At 48.6% G+C, this 24,373-nt stretch overlaps 1 protein-coding gene across 9 annotated transcripts in view; it reads left to right on the top strand.

Moving 5' to 3' along the window:
- The window catches only part of LOC135908829 (phospholipid-transporting ATPase ABCA3-like), a 324,046-nt gene that overhangs the window by 158,884 nt on the left and 140,789 nt on the right, over positions 1-24,373 (top strand). For 8 of the 9 annotated variants that reach the window (XM_065440663.1, XM_070532568.1, XM_070532569.1 and 5 more), the window contains 2 exons: positions 10,223-10,272; positions 19,706-19,916. In XM_065440663.1, coding sequence (XP_065296735.1) covers positions 10,223-10,272; positions 19,706-19,916 — 261 coding nt within the window. The remainder of the gene's footprint in view (positions 1-10,222; positions 10,273-19,705; positions 19,917-24,373) is intronic. The other variant, XM_065440659.1, reaches the window with a different exon arrangement.

Below are 24,373 nucleotides of genomic sequence, written 5' to 3'. Positions count from 1 at the left end.
TGACCAGGACCCATTTGTAGCCACCGACGTGATAAATGTAGTCATGTAAAGCCCCTTGCGCAGCTAGAATTGATGAAGTTGTTGACGAAGTCGGGCGTTCGGAGGTGACAAAGAACCTTCCATGCATTGGAGAATAGTTCGGCAGTATGGGTGGATACGTTGGTGGGACACAAGGACAGATGGGCTCTCGGGTCTTAGCCATTCGAGGGGTGCGATGGGTAAAGCCAATGAAGATGACTCCGGACGCACGATGGTACGGAGAGGCAATGGAGAATCGTCATGACTCGGCAGAGGGCAGAGGGCATATCATATCATGCGGCCCGATCACCCGAGGGGCCCGATGATATGACTAATAAAAATCGGGCCCCTCGGTAACCCCTGTTCTTCCCATTTATTGCATAAGGAGGGTCTCGAATCCGGCAACATTGGTGCCTTCAGGTAGCATCTTTGGGTTTATTGGCCCGTTGCCTTCACCCGAAAAGATCACGTTCCCGTGACGCCAGCGGTAAGATGGACGTTCCACGTCTGCCGCCAAGACCAAGGTCTGTGAGCGGTGGCGCGGGCTAACACTCCCAGGATTCTACTAGGACACAAATACCCAAGAAAGTGGATGGCGAAACCGCGCCGTAGTCGCTCAATCAGTGGGGCATCGCACGCGAGATGCAAAGGTTGTGGATTATATATATATATATATATATATATATATATATATATATATATATATATAGACGTATAGATATATATACATACACAGATAAGCATTTATAATGAAGGCCTTGCACCGGCGAAACGCCAGTAAATCCTGTTACTCCTCCTACGTGCTTCTATTCTTACAGCTATGTCCGCGCCGGATCCTGTGTTTCTATGCTCGACAGCTATATATATATATATATATATATATATATATATATATATATATATATATATATATATATATATATATATATATATATATATATATATATATATATATATATATTGTGGGAATTTATAAGCTGTATTCTGTCATCTGTACACGATCATCATCATATGGGGTTCATATGGGGTTCTTCTTCATCATCGCTTGTGGGGCTGGTTCTCGTGTGTGCTCCGTGCTGTGGGCGTGGTCGGTTCGCCTAATCTTTTGACGCGGAATAAACGCCGTGATTACTGCTGCGTCACAAGTGGTGGAGTGTGCTCTTCGGTCCCCCGTCCTCTGACTCCCCTCTCAACCTCCTGGAGCTTCGATCGGGTCGCCGATTGTGCCAGCTGTCCGCCAGCATGTCGCAGGACGAGCCAACAGGCACTTCTACTTCCACCATCTCGGCCTCGGCTACCCCAGCCTCTCCGTATTGGGTTGTCAGTGGGCACCAGCGCGATCCGCATCTGTTTGCTGGACTTCGCGGCGAAGACGTCGAGGATTGGCTGGACGACTATGACCGAGTGAGTTCGGCTAACCGTTGGGACGATGCGTCCAAGCTACGTCACGTCGCCTTTTATCTGACAGGAGTAGCGAAGACTTGGTTTTTCAACCATGAGGTTGATTTCACGAACTGGGGCGCTTTCAAACAGCAGCTCCGCCAAATCTTCGGCACACCGGCTGTTCGTTCCGCCCTCGCAAAAAAGACGCTCGACACTCGCAAGCAACAGCCCGGTGAATCTTATACGTCGTACATCGAGGATGTGCTTGCTCTTTGTCGACGCGTGAACACGGCCATGACCGAATCAGACAGGGTTCGCCACATCCTCAAAGGCATCGGAGCTATTGCTTTCAATGCTTTAGCCATCCAGAACCCCGCTACCGTCACTGATATCGTCGCTACTTGCCAGCGCCTTGACGAACTCGAATCAGTACGGTTGCAGCCAGACACCACTACAAACACTACCACCGACGACCCTGCGTTAAGAGCGATGATACGCGCCATAATTCGAGAAGAGCTCCAGTATCTTGGCTTAGCCGCGGGACCTATGCCTTCTCCTCCCTCCGATACCAATCTGCGAGACGTCATCAAGGAGGAATTGGCATCCATGGCTGGTGCAGCGTACACGGACCCTCTAACCCCTAGGGCCCCATCAACGTACGCACAAGTAGCCGCAGCTACTCCAGTCATCGTCCCACCGATGCCTCCAAAACCAACACCGGCTCACATCACTTCCATGACTACCAGCGCACCTACCCAAACCAGCTATCCGCAGTGGCGTCCTCCTCGTCCCATCTGCTACTACTGCGGCTATCGTGGCCACATAGCGCGTTTTTGCCGCAAGCGCCAGCAAGACGAGCGTCGCGGATATGATGTATATGAACGGGATGACTTTTCGCCGGGAGCTACTTTCCATCGTCTAGGGAGCTTCCATGACCAACGCCGTCCTTATGGTCCACCGCGCGGACGCTCTCCATCGCCTACTGTAGCATCCGAGACGGCTTACCGTCCTGCGAGACGCCGCTCGCCGTCACCCCTTCGCCGCTCTACGTCCCCACTGAGACCTGCTTCTCAATTTGCCGAGCGTCGTCCGGAAAACTGAATTATGCAGCTTTTGGAGGAAAAGCTACATCGAACGACAGGACAGAAATTCCTCCATCGCGTCCGTACAATGTGATATTGGTTGTTGTAGAAGGTGTACAAGTAGAAGCTTTAATAGACACTGGTGCTAGTGTTTCAGTCATTCACCGTGATTTGTGTTCGCGACTTCGGAAAGTTATGACCCCCTATGATGGACCTACGCTACTCGCTGCTCAAGGGGCCTCCATTCGACCTATCGCCTCGTGCACAGCTCGTATTTCCATCGATGGACTTCTACATCACGTACAATTTGCAGTGCTAAGTTCGTGTGCCCAGCAGCTCATATTGGGATGGGATTTTCTTTCTACGGCCTCCGCCTCCATCTGCTGTGGACAACGCGTTCTCCACATGACCGACACGACCTATTCACTTCATGCAGATGCCGCACCCCTTCACTTCCTTGCTGCAGAAGATACCGCGTTACCTCCTCGCCATCAAAGCATCGTTACTATCACGTCTGGTGTGATTGACTGCGGCGACGTGCTCGTATTGCCATCTACACGCTGTCTTGCAAGAGGGATAGCCTTTGCATCAGGGCTGGTTAGGTTTGATCATGGCTCTGCACTTCTCTACGCTACAAACCCGACATCCGAAAAGATTCTCATCCCTAAAGGCACTACATTGGCTTGCGCCACTGAATCGGAGTCTATATCTGTTGTTTCCTTTAAACCAGCTTCTTCTGAAGGTCCTTGTACCGGACGGGCCGCATCTCCTTCAGCTCTTGCAGCTGCCATCAGTTCCGACCTGACGCTTTCGCAGTCACAACAATTGCTTGCTTTGCTCCAAAAACATGAAGCTTCCTTTGACGCGCATTCAATATATATATATATATATATATATATATATATATATATATATATATATATATATATATATATATTGAGAGACAGCTGTTAAGCCTCAGCAGTTTATTGCGCAGGTCGCGCCCTGAAAATGATGACGCTGGCCATGATGATGAATATGTACAGATAAAGAAGATAAAGGGGTAAATAATGTTCACACAATTTCCCCCGCGCGTGGAAGAGGCCAAACTGGCCTCTGGTTATGGCGGGAAGCACCGTACGAAAGGCTTTAAACGAGAAACAGGCACAATATCCGTGGCACGGCAGCGGCCGTCCAAGGGCAGAACAACTAGAGTGACACGATAGTTAAAGGGTGAAGTCTGTTCCCGAACAATGTAGGGCCCAATAAAATGGGGCTGAAATTTCTCGCACAATCCACGAGCGTGAACTGGGGCCCACAGTAACACTTCGTCTCCAGGGTGGAAGGAAACCACACGGTGAGATGCATCATAGCGAATTTCGCGGTCTTGTTGACTGGCGTCGGTGTTGAGGTGGGCGCATTGGCAACGCCGGGCAATGCGCGAGTCGAACTGCTGACACACTGACGTGTACGAAGGCGCGGGGACACCGAAGAAAGTAGCGTCGAGGATAGTGAGCGGTTAGCGACCATAAACGAGGAAAAAGGGCGAGTATCCCGTAGTGCGTTGGACGGCCGTGTAGTATGCGAAAGTGACGAATGGTAGAATGACATCCCAACTGGTGTGGTGAGGGTTGATGTACATAGATATCATGTCGGACAGCGTGCGTTGAAAGCGCTCTGTGAGACCATTAATTTGAGAGTAGTAGCTGGAAGTTGTTTCATGGATGGTATTGCACGCACGGAAAACATCGTCGAGAAGTTTAGAGAGAAAAGTCCTGCCGCGGTCACTCAAAAAGACACGTGGGGCTCGGTGCTGTAAAAAGATGGCTTTCAAGAAAAAGGCTGCAAGCTCCTCTGCGGATCCCGAAGATAGAGCTACTGTTTCAGCGTACCGTGTCAAGTGGTCTATAGCTGTGACGATCCATCGTTTACCACCAGTGGTAAAGGGTAGCGGTCCATAGAGGTCGATACCAACGACTGTGAAAGGAGCTTCAGGACACGGGACAGGTTGGAGCAGTCCAGCCGGAGGTTAAGTCAGTTGTCTACGGTGTGGGCAGAGCAAACAGGAAGCCACGTATTTGGCTACGCTGGTTGCAAGTCCAGGCCAAAAGAAGCGGCTGCGATTTCGCTCGTAGGTTTTATGGAGACCAAAGTGACCGGCAGTGGGATCGTCGTGAAAGGTCTCCAATATCTGGGCCCGAAGGGATCGGGGAACGACAGGAACCACCCAACGGTGTCCGTCGGGATGAAACACGTACCGGTATAATATGGAATTTTCGATCTTGAAGTTCTTCAACTGCCGACGGAGCCGAGCGTAAGGTGGGCGAGATGATCCGCGAATACGTTCCATAACGAAGTGGCAGAAGGAGTCATTACGTTGGCTAGAGGCAAACGTATGAGAATGGCTGGATGGGAGCCGGCAGAGAGCTGCGAGCGAAGGGAATGCAGGCGACGCGTCCTGTGGTTTCCTCACGGAAGGTGGTAAGCAAGCAGCGTTTGAACCCGGTGGTAGGGGACAACGAGAGAGAGCATCGGCATCCTGGTGTTTCGTTCCAGACTTGTAGGTGACGTAGAAGTCGTGTTCTTTTAAACGGAGTATCAAACGGCCGAGACGTCCTATTAAATTCTTCAGCGTCGCCAACCAGCACAAGGCGTGGTGATCAGTAACCACCGTAAAGTGGCGGCCGTGCAGATAATCCCGACATGTTTGGACGGACCAAACAACGGCGAGACACTCCTGCTCGGTAATCATATCACTTTTCTCTGCAGCTGTTAGCGTGCGACTTGCGCATGCAACCACACGTTCTTCAGAATTTTGCTGACGTTGCAGAAGAACAGCGCCGATACCGCATGCGCTGGCGTCAGTATGTAGAAGAGTGGGAACGGTGTTGTCGAAATGACAAAGCTCAGGTTCGGACGTGATGGCAAGCTTGAGGGCGTCAGAAGCAGTTTGGCATTCGTCCGACCATACGTAGGGAGCTCCAGAAGGAAGGAGTTGATGGAGCGGTGCCGCTATGGTGGCAAAGTTACGTATGGAGCGCCGAAAATACGAAGCTAGGCCAAGGAAGCTACGCAAGTCTTTGGCGCGTTGAGGCCTGGGGAAGCGGAGGACAGCGGTAATCTTATCGGGGTCGGGTCGAAGGCCCTCCTTGCTGACAAGGTGTCCGAGCACTTTAACGGTTTTGCTGGCGAAGTGGCACTTTTTTGTATTCAGCTGAAGGCCAGTAGCTAAGAGGCATGTCAGGACTTCGTCGATGCGCTGCAAGTTTTGATGGAAGGTCGACGAAAATATGAGGATGTCGTCAAGGTAGCATAAGCAAGTCTTCCACTTTAGGCCCCGTAGTACGGTGTCACTCATCCGCTCAAATGTGGCGGGAGCATTACACAGACCTATAGGCATTACGTTAAATTCGTAAAGTCCATCGGGTGTGGCAAAGGTTGTTTTGTCCATGTCTGCTTCGTGCATGGGTACCTGCCAGTATCCGGAGCGTAGATCAAGGCTGGAGAAATACTCCGCGCCTTGTAATGAATCTAACGTATCATAAATTCGGGGCAGTGGGAATACATCTTTGCGGGTTATTTTAATCCAGGCATGGTAGTCTACGCAAAATCACACTGAGCCGTCTTTCTTACGCACCAAAACAACAGGTGACGACCAAGGGCTTGAAGATGGGCGGATTATGCTATGTTTCAGCATGTCGGCCACGTGGGTATTGATGATCTGTCGTTCAGCGGAAGAAACGCGATATGGCTGCCGGCGCCCGATGGAAGTTTCATCTGGGTGTATGCGATGAGCCGTCGCAGAAGTATGTACCAGAGGAGGGGACATACTATTTATGCTCTGATAACAACGCCAGTAACTCCCCCGTCTGCAGTGGCGTTAGATCGGAGCTGATGGTATTAGCGAGATCAGTAGCAGGGAGCGGATCCATAGCTGTGGGTGGTTGTGAAACAGCAGTAGTCGAGGTAAGCACAGAGACATACTGAGTGTCCAAGACGCACATGAGAACGGCGCCTTTAGTAAGAAGGACTGGCCGATTGGTTGTGTTGAGTACAGCCAAAGTGGCCATGCCGTTGTGGAATCGAACAAGGCTGGGTGCCAGAGCAATCCCTTTGGATAAGCTACTGCCTGACGGTACAACTAAAACGTCAACATGGGTGATGTCAGAGTTAACTGCAAGGAGTTGTTCGCGACCAGGGGGCACCACACAGTCGTCAGTAGTGCGTAATTGTAGGTGCGGTTCCTGCACGTCATCGGAATTGTCGGTCTCTGTCAAGTTAACGAGGCGTTCACGGCACGAGATGAAAGCAGACGCCGAAGAGAGAAAGTCCCACCGTAGTATAAGCATGTGAGCACAGGAAGTCAACACTGCGAACTGGATATGGTGGCATATCCCGTCGATCGAAACTCTAACGGTGCATTGCGCCGATAACCGAATCACATTATTTGCACCACGAATAAGAGCTCCACTGTAAGGTGTAGTAACATTGCGTAAACGAGCGCACAAGCCAGCATGAATATTAGAAATGGCTGCTCCCGTATCAAGCAATGCTAGGAGTGGTACACCTTCTACGCACACCAATAAAGTATTGGCCGGGCACGCTGGAGAAATTGTAGTCCGTGCGAGCCATGCAGTTTTCCCTCCAAAAACGGCACCATCTAGTTTTCCGATCGGTGGTCAGGGGTGCGGGTGGCCGGTTGCAGGGGTGATGTCAAGCGTCGGAGAGGGAAGGGTGAGCGGCGGCGCCCTGGAGGGTAGTTGCAAGGCGCTTCGGGAGGTGGAGAAGGTGAGCGTGGGGAGAGCCGGCACTGGTAAGGACTCGGAGGAAGCAACGGGTCACTCTTATAAATATCGTGGCCACGGCGTGTTGACGTCTTCAGCAAAAACGCGATATGTGACCGCGAATACCACAATAATAATAAATGCGGCGGGGCGTAGGCCGGGTTGTGTAAAATCCTGAGGCAGGCGGACGGGCTGGTAGAGTCGCCAGATGGTGGGGGGCAGTAGCAGGAGCAGGAGGCGCTGTCCGAACGAACGTTGGTTGCATGGCCGCAACCTGAGAATACGAGGTGGATGGTAAAAGAGGGCCACAGCTCGCAGCGCAGGTCATGGAGGACAGCTCCTCTTTGATGATGTCGCGCAGGCCAGGAACAGAAGGCTGAGGCTGGAGAACGGGAGAACTGAGCAGGCCACACGCTTGGAGCTCTTCGCGTATGAGAGTCCGAATCAACATACGCAGGCCGGTATCCGACGAAGGAGGCGTCACCGACGACAGGTTGTAAACGGATGGCCTGCAGTGCGTCCAGGTGTTGGCAAGTCGCGATCACATCGTTAACGGTATTTGGATTTTTGATCGCCAGTGCGTTGAACGCGATGTGGGCAATGCCCTTTAGGATATGACGGACACGATCAGATTCCGTCATGGTGGCGTCAACACGGCGACAAAGGGCGAGGACGTCCTTGATATAAGAGGTTATGTTTCCCCCGGAAATTGCGCGCGCCCATCAAGCTTTTTCTTGGCGACCTCAGAGCGGACGTTGGGCGCGCCAAAAATGTGTCGAAGCTGGTGCTTGAATGCCACCCAGTCAGGCAAGGTGCTCTCGTGGTTGAGAAACCAAGTCCTGGCAACGTCAATGAGGTGGAAGGCGACGTTGTGAAGCTTGTGCATATCATCGCACCGGTTAGACTCACTCACGCGGTCATAATTGTCCAGCCAGTCATCAACGTCGTCAATACGAAGGCCAGCGAACATAGTGGGATCGCGCTGCCGCATGCTGACGGTCCATGAAGGAACGCCTGGTGGGGCAGAGACGGTGACCCTGGAGGCTCCTGAGGATCTTGGGGCATGCTGGCGTAAAGGCGGAGCAAGCGGCGGCCTGAATGAAGCTCCAGGGGAGCTCGAAGGCGTAGAGGACCAAGGCATCGAAAGCAGCATCCCCCACTTGCGAGACAGCTGTTAAGCCTCAACGGTTTATTGCGCAGGTCGCGCGCTGAAAACTACGACGCTGGCCATGATGATGAATATATACAGATGAAGAAGATGAAGGGGTAAATAATGCTCACAATATATACATATATATATATATATATATATATGCGTGTGTATGTGTGATTGTGTTACGTTTTCATTAAGCTTATATTTAAGTTTGTATGTAACTTAACAATAAGATATACTTGCTAAACTCATGTGCGTCAAGCATCCTTGGCCAAGTTTACACAGACACACAAATGAAAACATTCATATCAGCTAAACTGGCAATATACTCCTGGTGCAGCCGTTTCATGAGGCCAGTTAGAGAAATATTACAGTAATACACGTCAGAAAAGCTATCGGTTTTCAGTGACGGAACCCGGAACTGCAATAGTGCCAGTATAACGCGGCAATCTAGCAGTCGAAGCGTCACCTGTTGCAATAACTCGAAATTACACGCGAGTGTCCTGTGACGGAAACGAAGCATACTTATGTCAAGTGACAGGCTTGAGTAAATAGCCACAGTATCGGCGTCAGCGAATATACCTGTCATCGAAAGTGCGACCGAATCGACACTGGAAGGCTTCTATTTTATGGGCACTAATAAAATTTCATGCAATAGAAGACATGTCTTGGAGCGTTCCGCGCACCGAGACTTCTTTCAAAGTTTGAATAATAAGCCTAAGTTCCTCGCGCCATGACTGACAATAGAGGATAAATGAAGACGAATGTCCAGATTTGAATCCACGTCAACCCAAATGTCGCGAGCATCAAGCACATGACGAATACTATCACCTGTTGAAATGCAATAAAAATTCGTCTGCACACGCCTATGTAATATATGTGCGTTTTTTACGCAGTCCCTTAATTATTTCCGCCACATCGCAATATGTTCGAATACACAGTAACCTTTATTGAAATAGCAAATGTTTGGACCGTCGAGCCGAAGTTCTGCCGTCGCTGTCAGCATCGCTGAGATGTTGCATATAAGTTTCGAGAGCGATAACTCCGTCGCCGCGCGTCGTGTGCTGCATGTGGGAGTGAAAGCACGCGAGGAAAGGCGACGATCGCGTCTGAATCTGGCGCACGCGAAGACAGAAAGCGGAGAGCAAACGCGCTGTCCTTCATCACCCGAAAAGCCATAGAGGGATGGGAGGGGGGAGGGGGCGGTGTTGTGCTCCGGCAGCATCTGGACATTTCGCGACCGGGCGCCAGGGAAACTGGCGATCGCGGCCCATTCTCGCGCGCGATATATGGGGGAAAGCGGGGAGGCCTCGAAGGATGGAGGGGAGTTGGGGGTGGACATCGAAACCGCCAACAAGTGCCACTTTGAACGGCTGCGCGCGGTCGCGAGCGCCATAACTTGAACGGATCTGCAGATGGGTCATACCTTTGTGCGCACTGCGTTCGCGCCGCTCTTGCGTTGAAGCGACAGACCGCACGAAGGTCACTTCGCTCGCTGCAGCTGTCGCGCTTGCTGGCACCGTCGTTTTCACAGCGTGTCCACCTTCACTGAGTGTGATGTGTGCATGGTTGCTTGAGCGTGCTGATACCATGCTTGTGATATCACTTAGTAAGCGAATGTTTCCGGGTTTATATGGCCGATAAAGCTACTATGCTTACTTCGCATAGCTGCTTACTTATTTGATATCCCAGTCGATGCTTCCCCTTTTGGACGAAACAGGCTTTTTTAAATAATGTTCGACGATAAAGAAATTTGAATTTGCCTAAATAGCACGTATAATTTTGAGCACTGCCGCTTTTGATAAAGGGGGTTTGCCTTTCAGGATTGCTGAACGTTGGATGCCGGACAACAAATATAGTTACCTGCCAAGCGGTACGTATTTTGCATTTTTCAAAGCAAATGCTCCTTCTGCAGTAGTTGATAATAAGTATTATATGCATTTGCAGCTGTCGCCCAAACAGTGCTGCTAAACACCTGGGTCCCTACTCAGAAAAAGGCCTTACGCTAGAAAGTTTTGTGAGAGAAAATTTCCGCGAGTCGGGATGCTAGACAAATAATTATAGATGCCTAATCGTCAATGGCAAAGAGCGCTTGCGTACAAGGACCTATAGTGAATTCGAATTTTCTTAAAAAAAATGTCAGCAGACAGAAGCGATCGTGAACCGTACTGGTAAGCATTAAATATGAGAGGGATAGAAGCACAGGCCACTTGGGGCAGCATTATAGAGCGCAGCTCTTAAGTGCGGGTTCCTGCGTTGGGCGTCGGCGTGCCTCGTCCTTCCTCGTCGTAACCGAGCAAACGAACACAGCGAGCGATGAAAGAGCGAACACGGAGCGCAGCGGCGGATGAAATACGGCGAGAGTAAAGAGTGCACGAGGAGGAAAGCGGAGGAGGAGGGTGCAACGGAAGCATGAGGAAGAAAATGGAAGAAGCCATCTCCAAGCACCACCAGAGGGCACTCACGTCCACAGCAGTGGCGTATACACTTTGAGGTTTTGTGGCGAATGGACGTGCCTTTCGGGGCTGCGTGGCGGCAACAAAATCATAAGTTTTTGTGCATGCATTGAGCTTGCTTCTGTTTTTGATTTGCAGATTTTTTTGCCTTTAAATAGCAATTGCGTGGTTTTATTTTTTTTTATTTTTTGTTTTGTCTCGTATTTCGTGTGCGCGGATGTGATTCGTGTACACTTGGTTTTGCAGGATGGTTAGAGCGTCCTTTCACGCCACGTGCTTCAACACGTGCTGCCGGGTGGGACGTTGAGTGTTTGTAGCCTTTAAATGTTAGCTTGGAGGTGGCAAGCCTAATAACTGTTAATGGTTTTATTGTGTGTGTTTTGCTAGGAAAGTGAGAGCGTGGCCGCGTGTTTGAGCGCGTGCTAGAGCGTCATACCTTGGGTCTCCGCGGCATTGATTGCTTTTGAAACAGTGGTGAGAATTTCTTTGCGACATATTGATGATTTGGATCCTGTGCTTATCGGTTATTGCTAAAGGCACGTGCTCTGCAATATTATAGTATGCATGTATTTGCCTGAGAAAAAGCTGTGCAATACATGGCAAGAAAGCTGGGAAAGAAACCCGTGTGCGGGGGTTCCCTCAAGGCAGATGAGGGGACGGATGAGAACGGAGAGGGAATCGAGTCAACCGGCACACACTGTGATGTCGATACTAGGCTGCAGAAAATGGAGACTTTTCAAGAAGAGCTCGTCAAACAGGTGAAAGAGCTCAAAAATGAGCGAAGTAGGGAGCGTGATAATAATAATAATATTTGGGGTTTTACGTGCCAAAACCACTTTCTGATTATGAGGCACGCCGTAGTGGAGGACTCCGGAAATTTTGACCACCTGGGGTTCTTTAACGTGCACCTAAATCTAAGCACACGGGTGTTTTCGCATTTCGCCCCCATCGAAATGCGGCCGCCGTGGCCGGGATTCGATCCCGCGACCTCGTGCTCAGCAGCCCAACACCATAGCCACTGAGCAACCACGGCGGGTGTAGGGAGCGTGATGCATGGAAGGTTGTTGAAAAAAGACTTGAAGCAGCCGAGGAAAAGCTAAACAGGGCCGCCATTGTGAATGAGAATGTGCGTGACAATAGAACGCAGTCCCCCGACGTGACAGAAGAAGGAGTGCTAGCAAAGTATGTGGATTGCATGCAACCTGGTGAAGGGTTAGCTGGAAAGAGCGGCACCAACGTTGAGGCCACCACATGGAAAAAGCAGGAGCACAGGAGACAATACCCCTTGTCGAGTCCGAATCACACGGAAAAGGACAAAGGGAAGCAGGGAGAGGTAGGAGAAAGTGAAAAGCGATAATCGCCGGCGACTCAAACCTGGCTACGAGCTCAGAAGCAATTGTGGAGAGGGTGAAAGGCGACACAAGAGCGGCGGTAGGAACATGTCCAGGGCGGACACTGGGTTATGTCATGGAGCGAGCAAAAGAAAAGCTCGCGGAAAATGCCCACGTGCGCAACCTTGTCATAGTGGCAGGTGGGCTAAATGACGTCCTAAACAGGAAAGGGACAGGACTAGCCCAGCGCTTGGCGAAGGGGGTGAACGACTTGCGCGAGCTATCCCCTCAGGTGCACATCGTGGTGCCCACGGTGCCGGAGGTGCCTGTACGTGACAGTCACGTACAAAGAGTCGTAGCGGCTGCTAATGAGGCGATATGGAAAATGAGCCGAGAGAAAGATTTCAAGGTTATCGAAGTAAACAGGGAAGTAAGAAGGTGTGGTGGTTTTAAACGAGACGGGATCCACTTCAATTACAGGCTGGAAAGAGAAGTGGCGTCCCATTTCTTATGGATCCTAATCCATAACAAAGGGGATGCCAAAGACTTGAAAAACTATTGACCGATTAGCTTTCTGCCCATTGCCTACATAGTGTTTACTAAGGTAATCGCAAATAGAATCAGGAACACCTTAGACTTCTGTCAACCAAAGGACCAGGCAGGACTCCATAAAGGCTACTCAACAATACACCATATTCACACTATCAATCAGGTGATAGAGAAATGTGCGGAATATAACCGACCCTCATATATAGCTTTCATTGATTACGAGAAAACGTTTGATTCTGTCGAAACCTCAGCAGTCATGGAGGCATTACGGAATCAGGGTGTAGACGAGCCGTATGGAAAAATACTGAAAGATATCTACAGCGGTTCCACAGCCACCGTAGTCCTCCATAATGAAAGCAACGAAATCCCAATAAAGAAAGGCGTCAGGCAGAGAGATACGATCTCTCCAATGCTATTCACAGCGTGTTTACAGGAGGTATTCAGAGACCTGGATTGGGAAGAATTCGGGATAAGAGTTAATGGAGAATGCCTTAGTAACTTGCGATTCGCTGATGATATTGCCTTGCTTAGTAACTCAGGGGACCAATTGCAATGCATGCTCACCGACCTGGAGAGGCAAATCAGAAGAGTGGGCCTAAAAATTAATCTGCAGAAAACTAAAGTAATGTTTCACAGTCTCGGAAGAGAACACCAGTTTACGATAGGTAGTGAGGCACTGGGAGTGGTAAGGAAATACATCTACTTAAGACAGGCAGTGACCACAAATCCGCATCCTGAGACTGAAATAATCAGAAGAATAAGAATGGGCTGGGGTGCGTTTGGCAGGCATTCTCAGATCATGAATAGCAGCTTGCCATTATCCCTCAAGAGAAGTGTAAAACAGCTGTGTCTTACCAGCACTCACGTATGGGGCAGAAACCTGGAGGCTTACGAAAAAGGTTCTACTTAAATTGAGGACGACGCAACTAGCTATGGAAAGAAGAATGATGGGTGTAACGTTAAGGGATAAGAAAAGATCAGATTGCTTGAGGGAACAAACGCGAGTTAATGACATCTTAAATAAAATGGAGAAAAAGAAATGGGCATGGGCAGGACATGTAATGAGGAGGGAAGATGACCGATGGTCATTAAGGGTTACGGACTGGATTCCAAGGGAAGGTAAGCGTAGCAGGGGGCGGTAGAAAGTTAGCTGGGTGGATGAGATTAAGAAGTTTGGAGAGACAACATGGTCCCAATTAGTACATGACCGGGGTAGTAGAAGTATGGGAGAGGCCTTTGCCCTGCAGTGGGCGTAACCAGGCGGATGATGACGAGAAGTTGGGTGGCGACTTGGTGGTCGCGCTGTTGCTTTTTTAGGGGGCCCACGGGCGCTCAGGAGGCCAGACTAGGTAGTAATAAAGAAGGTCCCCTCAGGGAACCTCAGAAGAGCATCGCCGTCGATTTCAGAAAAAGGTTCAAAGCAAGAAAGAGAGCTCGCCGTGCAACAAGCTACATAAGCATGCAAGGCGGCAGAAAGGAGCAATGGGCAGATATTGCGGAGCAGTTAAATAAAGAACAAACAGGGGTGTATGCGGTTACAGAAATGCACCTTAGAGACTCGGAAGAGCCGCCAGTGAATGAGAATTATGTTTGGGAAGGGTGCAACAGAACTGAGTCGGAAAGAAAGGGAGGGGGAGGCGGAATGCTCATCCATCAGGGAGCGAAATGGAAAGAGTAAATTCAAAATGTCAACAGCATCTTTGGTTATCAGGTACCACGAGTTGAAAAACTTGGCTGGATGTTACGTATTTGTGGACCGGAAAAAATTGCAGAGAGAAGATTAAAGAGTTAGTTGAATGCATAAGCGCGGATATTAAGGGTTTCAGGAATGGTGCTGAAATTATCCTATTAGGTGATATGAATGCCCACATAAAGGATTTAGATGGCTATACCGACAACAACGGGAAGTCAATGCTAGATTTTTGTGAGCAACATAACCTCGTTATCGTGAATACCGGGCCTGAGTGTGAAGGCAGATCACGTCGGAAGTGGGAAACCGGCAATCAACCATTGATTACTGTCTGATGACAAAAAGAATTCATGATAGTTGAGAGAAATGGTCATTGATGAGGAAGGGTATAGCAGCATAGGGAGTGACCATAAACGCATCATTTTGAAGATGGGATAAGTAGCTGGGAAAGAAAGGAAGGAGTGCAAAATGGCCAGTCCAAATTGGAACTCTGAACAAATAACAAATATTGTCACTAGAATCGAGGAAGAACTTGGCAAATGGCCAAATAGATTGCGAGTATAGTGAGCTTCTACGTGTAATAACGGCAGAAATAAGGAAAGAGAAAGAACATGTTCGTTGGAAAGGAAACCTAAAAGCTGGTGGAAACAGGGAGATACGAGAAGCGATCGCCGAACGACAGAAAACATGCCGAGAGCACAGGCAGGCAAAAAAGGCGCAGTTGCCGCAGGATGAAGTAACTAGTAAATGGGAAATAAATCGGGAGAACAAGTCTATGGTTCAAGTACTAGTGCAAGCAAAATGAAAATGTGAAAGTGAACGTTGGTTGTCAGAAATACGTGTGAAAAAGAAGGCCGCACTTAAGATACTTTGGTGGCGGCAATGCAAAAAAAAAGAAAAAAATCGGCCATGAGTAACTACTGGACTAGTTGAAATAATTTTGAACTGAGGGAAGCTCGCCGTAAAATTGAGTATGAAGAACGGCTGAGGAATTTTCAGAAAGTAAATGGGCTGGGAGAGTTTTCAGCGGCCTGTCCAGGAAAAACATTGATTCACAGTGGAGCAATAGAACTAGGAAGCTTACCAGCCAGTATGCGGCCTGTAAGGTGGGCAATACAGCAACAAAGAAGGTCAGGCGGAAAATCAGAGAGACTCAAATTATCTCATGGGTGGCGCCAATGGAAAAGAAACTTGCCATGAGTAACTTCTTAAGAGGAAAAAACTAAATCAGGAAAGAAACAATTTATGATAACGCAAAGGGGAGCTCATTACTTTTCGAAGCGAGATCGGGATGCCTTAGAAGACACACCTATAAAGCGAGATATAGGAAGGAAGAAGAAACACGTGCTTGCTGCGGTAAAACTAGGGAAACTATGGAGCACGTTTTATTAGAATGTGAAGACGTCTACCCTGCGGTCCATTTAGGCACTACTGGCCTCCTTGAAGCCCTTGGGTTCAACGAGAGCAGTAAAAAAGTAAACATGTCCGCAATAGGCATTAGTAAGCGACGATTGGAGGATTGGTGGAAGAAAAGTAGGGAAACGACAAAAGACGGAGATGTACAAAAGCACAGTTCGCAATAGGGGATCAGAAAATTTGGTTTGAGGAGTTCATGGTGTTTTTTCTTTCTTTTTTTCTTATTTAACCAAGGTAGGACATTAAGCAATATAATAGCAAGAGCTTGATGGCGCAACCCAACCACCCCGTTCCAAAGGGGACGCTCAAAACATCCATCCATTCATCTCATGGTGGCACCGGCAATGTGGGGGAAAGAAAAATAATACAACCGGAAAGCTCGCCTTCGTGCATAGCGTCAAACACAATGTTCTCTCGGTAAACATCACGGTTGCATAAGCTGCAGTTGCCGGGAAGCGGCAACTGTGTGGTCGGTATATATATAGAGCCGCGCGTCGCGGCTCGTCCATTCTGTTTGCCTGAATAGATCGCGAAATGAAAACATGCGTAGAGGTGAGCCCAAACTTCACGTTAAGGAGTATCGTAATCGCAGGTGAAATTTTTAAGCATAAAATCTTACTAACAGACAGAACATAGGACTAGTCGAAGGAACATGAGCACCAACTTATAACTAACAGTACGCTAAAAAGCCCTTGATTTCTCAAACAATCGCGCAAGCGCACACCAAGGAAGAAGTTTGTTTTCTTTCATGCAGTCATCAGTCCTCTTTTTTGACGCTAGTATGTTTCGACATATCATTAAATAGCAGAAATACCTGAAAAATTACTTGGCTCATTGGCGGACAATTGTCGTGCTCTTTTCGTTCAAATTCAAGCGCTCTTGCTCTCTATAATTGTGGAACTGCTATAGTATGCAGAATAGAAAAAAAAAACTTTACGTTATTACGCAAATAAGAAAGCTGTGTTGCTTCCGGATGTATTGCAAGAAAGCATTGAAAGGAAAAGCACCTGCGGAGGTTTTCTTAAAGACAATTAGTAGCAGAACGGTTAGCTGCTGTGGCGGGTTAAATGACAAATACTCCTTCAGGGTTACCAGAAGTGCAGCCGAGTGCGTCGTAACACTGAATTTGCATTCTGTAATGGATCAGCTCACCCGTGCTTTCCTGGTCCATAGTATTCAGTAGTGCACACAGCTATGCTTGTATTTATGCGTGGTAAGCGTTCAATAAATATAATGCTCCTTAGGGGCACGGAAGCATTAGCCACAGAAACTGCTCTGTGAATAAAGGCTCTTGTGTGCAGCACCGCTGGACGTGTACACAAAGCTGAGGAGTCTATTTTGTCTAAGCACTGACGCACTAATGAAAGTTCGTTCACTCAGTAAAGAAATACGGCAGCAGCACGTAGGCCATATGCAAAGTTCTATGCGGTACACTTTCTCCAGTTATTATAACGATAATAAAGTCACTCTTACCGTTTACCTCCCCGAAGCGGAGCCGCCATGAAAAGGAGAAACGGGGCTACTGCCAATGAAACGCGTGAGAAACACCATTCAGTGATTCCATATCAAAGTAACGCCAGTTAGAAATGTCATGCTTTCTTCGCTTCTAAATGTGTGGAGATCCAGTTGCTGCTAATAATGATGACTACTTGAAGTTTTCAAGTGGAGGAGACAACAGGGAAGCGTGCTGCTGTCGACGCCTTCCATCCTGTGCTAGCTAGAGTAGCTGAACCAGGCTTACTTGCTGGACACTGGAGTAACCCTGGGAGATCGTACCTATAGCACAGAAGAACGGTCCATGAAGAGTCACAACCACAAGTCCCCATGACGTCCCTCTATTTCCTATCGCACTGATCTACTGTATCAGTCGTGTATTGGAGAAGCTGCGGGCATCGATACGAATTCGCTGCATCATGCAATCTTCGGAGTACTTCTGATCCTTTGTGTTTCTTATGTGTCGAAATTGTTTAGGACTGTAATCCAAAAGCACTGTCGTCAATGCTTTCTGTCGCAACAGGTTTTTATTTCGAACTATATCTCTAAGGCTAACAACCCTGCTCCAGCTTGTTTCAATTAAGAAGAGGTATACCTTGAGGTCTATAAAAATCGTCGAATATTACCTAATAATGTGCTTTAAAACCATTATATGTCGCATGTGTGCAGGTTCCGGGTCAAAAAAAAAAAGAACGGCGTGCACCATATGAGTTATTTTTCAGGGGCCCTATAACGTAAAACTATTCCAATATGTTTCTATTCCAATCTCCTGACGTCAAATTTGCGTAACCGCCAACGCAAGCACCGGGCGGTCACCCGTAGGGTTGTGTGAACAGACCAATCAAATGCTCTCCTCATTCATAGGCGGTCACTTTTGTTTGCTTGAAAAACGAATAAAATTGCCTACACTGAGAGGCTTGTCGTATCTAATTGGCTGACAAGAGGCGAGGAGAGCGCTCAAGTGGAGAGGGATTCGATGGGGCCGAGCCACTGCACTGAAAGTCGACAACCAGATGAAGAAGGTGGTGCCGGCGTCTACGATTGGTCGGCCTTCCCTTACTTAGCTTGCCGTGGCTGGTCGAAAATCGCGGTGGCATGCAACGGAAGCTCCAGAATGACGCTAAAACGGACCCTCAACAAAGAAGAGTTGGCAGAATGAGGAGGTAAACGTGCCGAAAGTGCTCGAAAACGTTACACAGCCACGCAAGAAGTTTTATTATACGCAAATACACCCCTGCTCTCCGGCAGGTGCGAGTAGCCAGCGTCTGAGCGATCGGCGGCAGCCATCTTCTATTACTTTCGGAACGGGGCAGCCTGCGGCTATTCCGAAGAAAATTCAGTTTTGTTCGGCATATTAATGCATCTGTATCGCGTACACGTCACTTTTACGTGGTGAGTTCTTGCGGTTTTGTGAAGTCGGGTGACAGGCAGGTGAAGTGGGTGCAGCCCGAGAACTTTTGACCAATGGCCGAGGGCTAATGGCGAAAAGGGGTCGAATCAGAAATAACTGTTTTTTTTCTGTCAAATCATGCATAATCAGTGTGTACACATCATATCAGATGGGGAGGTATCGCGGCTTTCGTGACGTCGCGTGACAGACAGGTGAAAGTTTTTGACCAATCGTGGAGGGCTGATAGCAGAATTGGAATAGAAAAGTTTGGAATAGTTTTACGTTATAGCGCCCCAGGTATGCGCGTGACATTCAGGATTTTTGTGAATGAAAAACGGGCTCAACTAGAACTCACGTGCAATTGAGGTTGGCCAGAAGGGTGCGTCCAAGAATAAGCTTGGTAGATGAGCTGTAGGCAAGATATTAGGTAGCAGCTGAAACGCCGTGATTGTTGAGGCAGCGTGTAGTACGTTGGGACGAGGTTTCAGTTGTTCAACGTACAGTCAAAGGCGAAAGTTTAAGGACCACAGTTGCCGCTAAATTTCTTTTTTCTTCTGAGCCAGGGCATAAAGGCTGCAATCAAGTGGACTACCCACGTGCAGCTGCTTGACCAGCACCATGTTCTTATATAATTTGACGTTGCAAGGCTGTCCTAGAAGAAATGAATAGTTTTTTTTTGCATAATCCGTGGTCTCGAGACATTTGCACTCAACTGTACATGTTCAATATGTGGTACATGCCACAGATCTCGGTGGCTCAATTATAATCGCTGTATCTTTGCGAAAGCTGCGTGAGCTATGATTCGTGTATGTTGCGTGAGCTGAAAAAAATGTAGTAGTCCTATCACTGATTTTTTTGATAAGGCTGTGAAAGGAAAAAAAAAAGGCCCTCAGTGACGAAGCATTCAACACTCATTTTTGAGCTGGCTAGCACAAAACAATAAAAAATCCTCTGGAACAGAGCTTTACTTTTACTCGCAGATGGCGACGTCAAGGCCGCATGTACACCTGTTATCAAGAGACCGCATGGCGTGATTCGATTCTATGCGCTTCTGACCAAGCGCTTCTTTTGGCTGTCACGGTCTTACTTCGTCATCGTTGCGGGCTGGTTTTTACCGGTGTTCATATTTTCCTTTGCCATCTATGTCACGTCCACCAAACTCTTCACGGCAAGAGGCCAAATGCGCTCGAAGTGAGTTTACTTAATCCTCATTATGCGTCTCCATATGTGGACAAGGTTTCGCGTTGTGAATTGCAAGAACGCATCAAGCATCACAAAAGCGACGGAATACTAGTAGAACCTGTCTATTGTGTTCAAATATTTCGGGATTTACGAGCTCAAACGACACCAAGTTTTAGATAAGTGGCGTGTTCAAGCTACAGCTCTGTAGCCTCGCGCCCACTGTCCCTTTTGCTCCTTTTGAACTATAAATATTCCTTTATAAATTCATCTCTGATTATGCGGCGGCTCTCCGTAGCGAGAAATCCATATACATTTTGATCATTGGGGATCATTTAACGTGCACTCAGTCTACAGTAGACGGGTTCTTTACTATTTCACCGCTATCGAAATGCGGCCGCCGGGGCCGGGTATACCCGGCCCCGGCGGGGTATCGGATGGTCAATATATTGACCCTGTGATCTCGTGTTTAGCAGTGTAATGCTGTAGCCACTACGCCACAATGGTGTATTGAGTGCAAATACTTTCTATAGACATAGCGCTATTCCAAACTTAGACACTTCGTAACGAAAGCCCGAGCCACAGGCCTTATTTACTAAATGGTATTTCTGAAACAATAATTTCTTAACATTTACCGCACTATGATGCGCCTTTCTAACCGTTATCGACTTGCTACGAGCACACTCCGCGTATGCACCACGACGGTAAGTGGAAGCTAAGAAGCATAGAAACCCGATATCCTAATCAGCTTATTGCAAAGCATTCTTCTCGGAATCCAGTCAGCTTTTGATGTGTGTCTCGCTGTTCTTATGGTCTGATTCCTGACATAGTGCAGTCTAAAAAAAATTGGAGGACGCTCAAGCTTCGCCTTCAAGAGTGGAACGTGACAGCGTTCCCGCCAAGGGGTGTAAGTGAACGTGACCCGTCAAGGGGTGTAGGACAATGGGCTACGGCGCAGCCACTACGCGCCCCGCATCGGACGCGGTGAGCGTCGAGCAACGCAGCATTCGGCGCGGCAACGAAATGTGCGCCCGAGCAAGCGACGCACGTCTGAGCCTTAGAAACAGCTCGTTTCTAAGGCAACACCGCATTTACTAGAGGCGCTTTTGTACCGCTTTGAAGCGTCGAACTCGTGGCTCAGTTGTAGCGCCTCCGTCTCACACTCCGGAGACCCTGGTTCGATTCCCACCCAGCCCATCTTGCAAGTTGTTTTTTAGTCATGAAGTGCCTGCTGGGATTTATTGCTCACGGCCAACACCACCGACGACACCGGCTTTTCTGCGACACGAGCTCCTTAACGCTGTCGCGTTATTATGCCACTGGGGTCATTCGGTATGTGAAAGCGGGGCCATTCAGTAAGTGTCACTGGGTAGGTGTCACTCTAATCAGTGGGTGTGCGTACGTGGAACCATTGCTTATGTGTCACTGGGTATGTTCTCTTTTGGCCACTACATTTTACTGGGTTTGTTTTACTGGGTATGTGCCACTGTGGCCGCTGAGTATGTGAGACTAGGTATGCACTGCTTTTTTAACAAACCTCTTTGACGGCCACGGGCATTTGGAACTTGATGTGCGCCACTGGAGCCGGTTTGATGTACCGCTAAGTGTGGGCACGCCCACAAATGGGCGTGGTCCACTGGGTATTCGTCACCGGCTGTGTGCCACTGGGTCCACTCGGTATGCGCCACTGTGTGCATACTGAGTGGACCCAGTGGCGTACCGCAATTCGATCAGCCTATTACACGCCAACTTGGGCAACGGTGTGTGCCAATTGGTGTGTGCCACTGGGCGTGTTGCACTAGGTATGTACCACTGAGTCCACTGGGTATGTGCCACTGCGTACGTGGCCTTGTTCAAACGAAGCTCTTTGATGCTCATAGTCACGCACAACTGGGGGCTCTGTGCTACTGTGTCAGAAGAAGAAGAAGCGCCGAGCAGTGCAGACGTGGAAGCATCGGCTCCGTTTTTTTCCACGCTCCGCTGACCAATTTCGAGAGTACAACGAAAAGAAGCATGTCACTGGATCCCCGAAGCGACGGCGAATTAACTGACATCAAGATTCGTGGTGGGGCTTGCATTTTCACAGTTTTACGGGACCTTTTCTGCTCCTACACGACGAGTTAAGCTTAGTGGAGCTAAGCTTAGTAAGGCGTAAGGCCTTGTTGAGCCTAGTAAGCCCACCTGCCAGCAGGCATGGCGGATACAAACATGGAAGATGAAGGTTTTGATAGAAATGAAGGAAACAATGCTGAGTACGACTTCGGTTGGCAAGTGGTGGCTGGCCGAAGATCACGACTTACCAGAAAGGCTGTGGATGAGGAGACCACATTGGCCATATAATTAACGAGAGCATGGCGTCAAGGGAACCGCTGTCGGTGGAATGGTTAAGAATTGGGTAATCAAAGTTTCGAGGAAGCCTCAACTGCCTGAGGAGCACAGTAAGATCATTATACGACCTCGTGGAGGACTCAATTTGAACAAAGTGAGCACCACTGCGATTGGTATCGCAGTAATCTAGGCGTCAGGCCTAACGGAAGAGCAGGCCAGGGAAGATGTTGTCTACCCAAACGTAGCTCAAAATGTCATGGTAGACAGCAACCCTAAGCGCGAACATGCGGCGAAGTATGTTAGGGTCCAGTCCTTCGAGAAATTGGAAGCGGAATACGAGGTAAATGCATACGAAGTGCCACCACATACCACGTACAAAGGTGTCATCACAAGAGTGAACATTAGAGACTCGCAAACTATGATAAGAAATATCGTGCATCACTTGAACCCGCTTGCGCTGGCTGCCAAGCGCAACAAGACGTCGGGATCGGTCATTGTACTTTTCGATGCACTCAAAGTGCCCAATTTTGACAGATATGCATCCACACTAGTGAGATGATACCTTTACAGGAAAGAATTTGACGTCTGCTTCACCGGAAGTGTCGGGCACCGCTCTGAGATGTGTCTAACACAAGACTGTTCAGTGCAGGGGATGTAGGACTCACAACCCAGGAGATGAACATGTATGTTTACCTAAGTGTAAATTTTGAGAAGGCGATCACGCTACCGGTGACAAGTTTTGCAAGCAAAGATTTCAAATCCCTTACGTCGTGCGACTTCGTCGAAGAGAGCACAACAGGCTCGGTCGTCAACAAGAGCGCCGTCGGAAGCGCAGCAGCTGGCACCCAACCATCGCCCCCGAGGAAAGGGAACACTCACGCTGAAGGAGTCGTACCAGATTCAGGCGTCGTTCACTATCCAGGGAGAGAAGCCGTTCCAAGTTAAGGGAAGAGCAGGTGCGCTTCGCACGGAGGGACTCAACACCTGGCGAGAACATAACGCCAGGAACCACCTGGGCTGACAAAGTGAAAGGCACTGTGAGGCTTGCTGCGTGAGTCTCAGGGGCTGTGGCTGGTGACGATGATGCCAGAATAGAGCAAATTATTAAAGAAGTAACTTCTTTAAAAAAAGCTAATGAACAACAGACCAGGAAAGCAGTAGAATTTCGTAAAAAAGAGCAGTCGAGGTCTGCTACAATAGAGATAGCTAGACCTGTAAGCAAAAGCAGCGATCCAGGGGAATCCAGTTCCCCGGCCCCTAAACAGAGGGCGGTGAGCTCCGCGGATGATTCATTCTTCTCAGCCCTCAGTGAAATAAAAGAGCCCATTAAAGCGATAAACACAAATTGGGAACGTTTTAAAGTGAGAAATTGTGGAAATGAGGGGCGAGGGGATGAAGATGATGAGTCTTCGCCATCGGAGGCGGATAGTGTAAAATCAATTCCTAGAATTTCGGGGGCCATCACAAAGAGGAAAATAGCAGGTAATAGGAAGGCATCCTGAAGTAATAACAATGTACAGTAATCATTCATTTAAGGCGTGGAAATGGAATTCTCGTGGGTTACAACTCAAGAAAGCAGCACTGCGACGCGTGATCCGGCCACTGAGGTCAGGCTGAAGGGAATTATGCTGCAGGAAACCTTAGCGGACGAAATTATGCTTACTGGGTACAAAGCGACATGTAGAGACAATGTAATGGGGAGAGGGTCGGCGACCTTCATCTACAAAAAGTTGCTATACATTCAGCGTGATATTCATCTTAGCCATGCCAGGTTTGAATTTATTTTAGCTGACATAATACTTAAAAGGAACAGAAGCAAGGCGCAAAACATTTTCTCTTTGAATATTTACAGCAGTCCTAACGACATGAGACAGTTGTTCAGAGCACTCCTCAAAAAGGTGCTTTCGGTTGCAAAAACCTCCCCGCCATTATTGGAGGGGACTTTAATGTGCCCTATCACACATGGAGATACACTTCGAACACAAAGAAGGGAAAGGAGCTATGAAGTCTTGCCATGGATCTGGCATTATGCTTGATTACCGATCCAGCGTATCGCCCCGTTGTGGCACGTACCCAAGCAGAGACTCCACAACAAATCTCACTTTTGTAAACCACTCAAGAGGAGCTAATTGTGAAAATTC

This window comes from Dermacentor albipictus, chromosome 1, assembly GCF_038994185.2.
Source record: "Dermacentor albipictus isolate Rhodes 1998 colony chromosome 1, USDA_Dalb.pri_finalv2, whole genome shotgun sequence".
NCBI lineage: Eukaryota > Metazoa > Arthropoda > Arachnida > Ixodida > Ixodidae > Dermacentor > Dermacentor albipictus.
The sequence above is the reverse complement of the archived record's forward strand: the minus strand, read 5'-3'. Positions and strand labels throughout refer to the sequence as shown.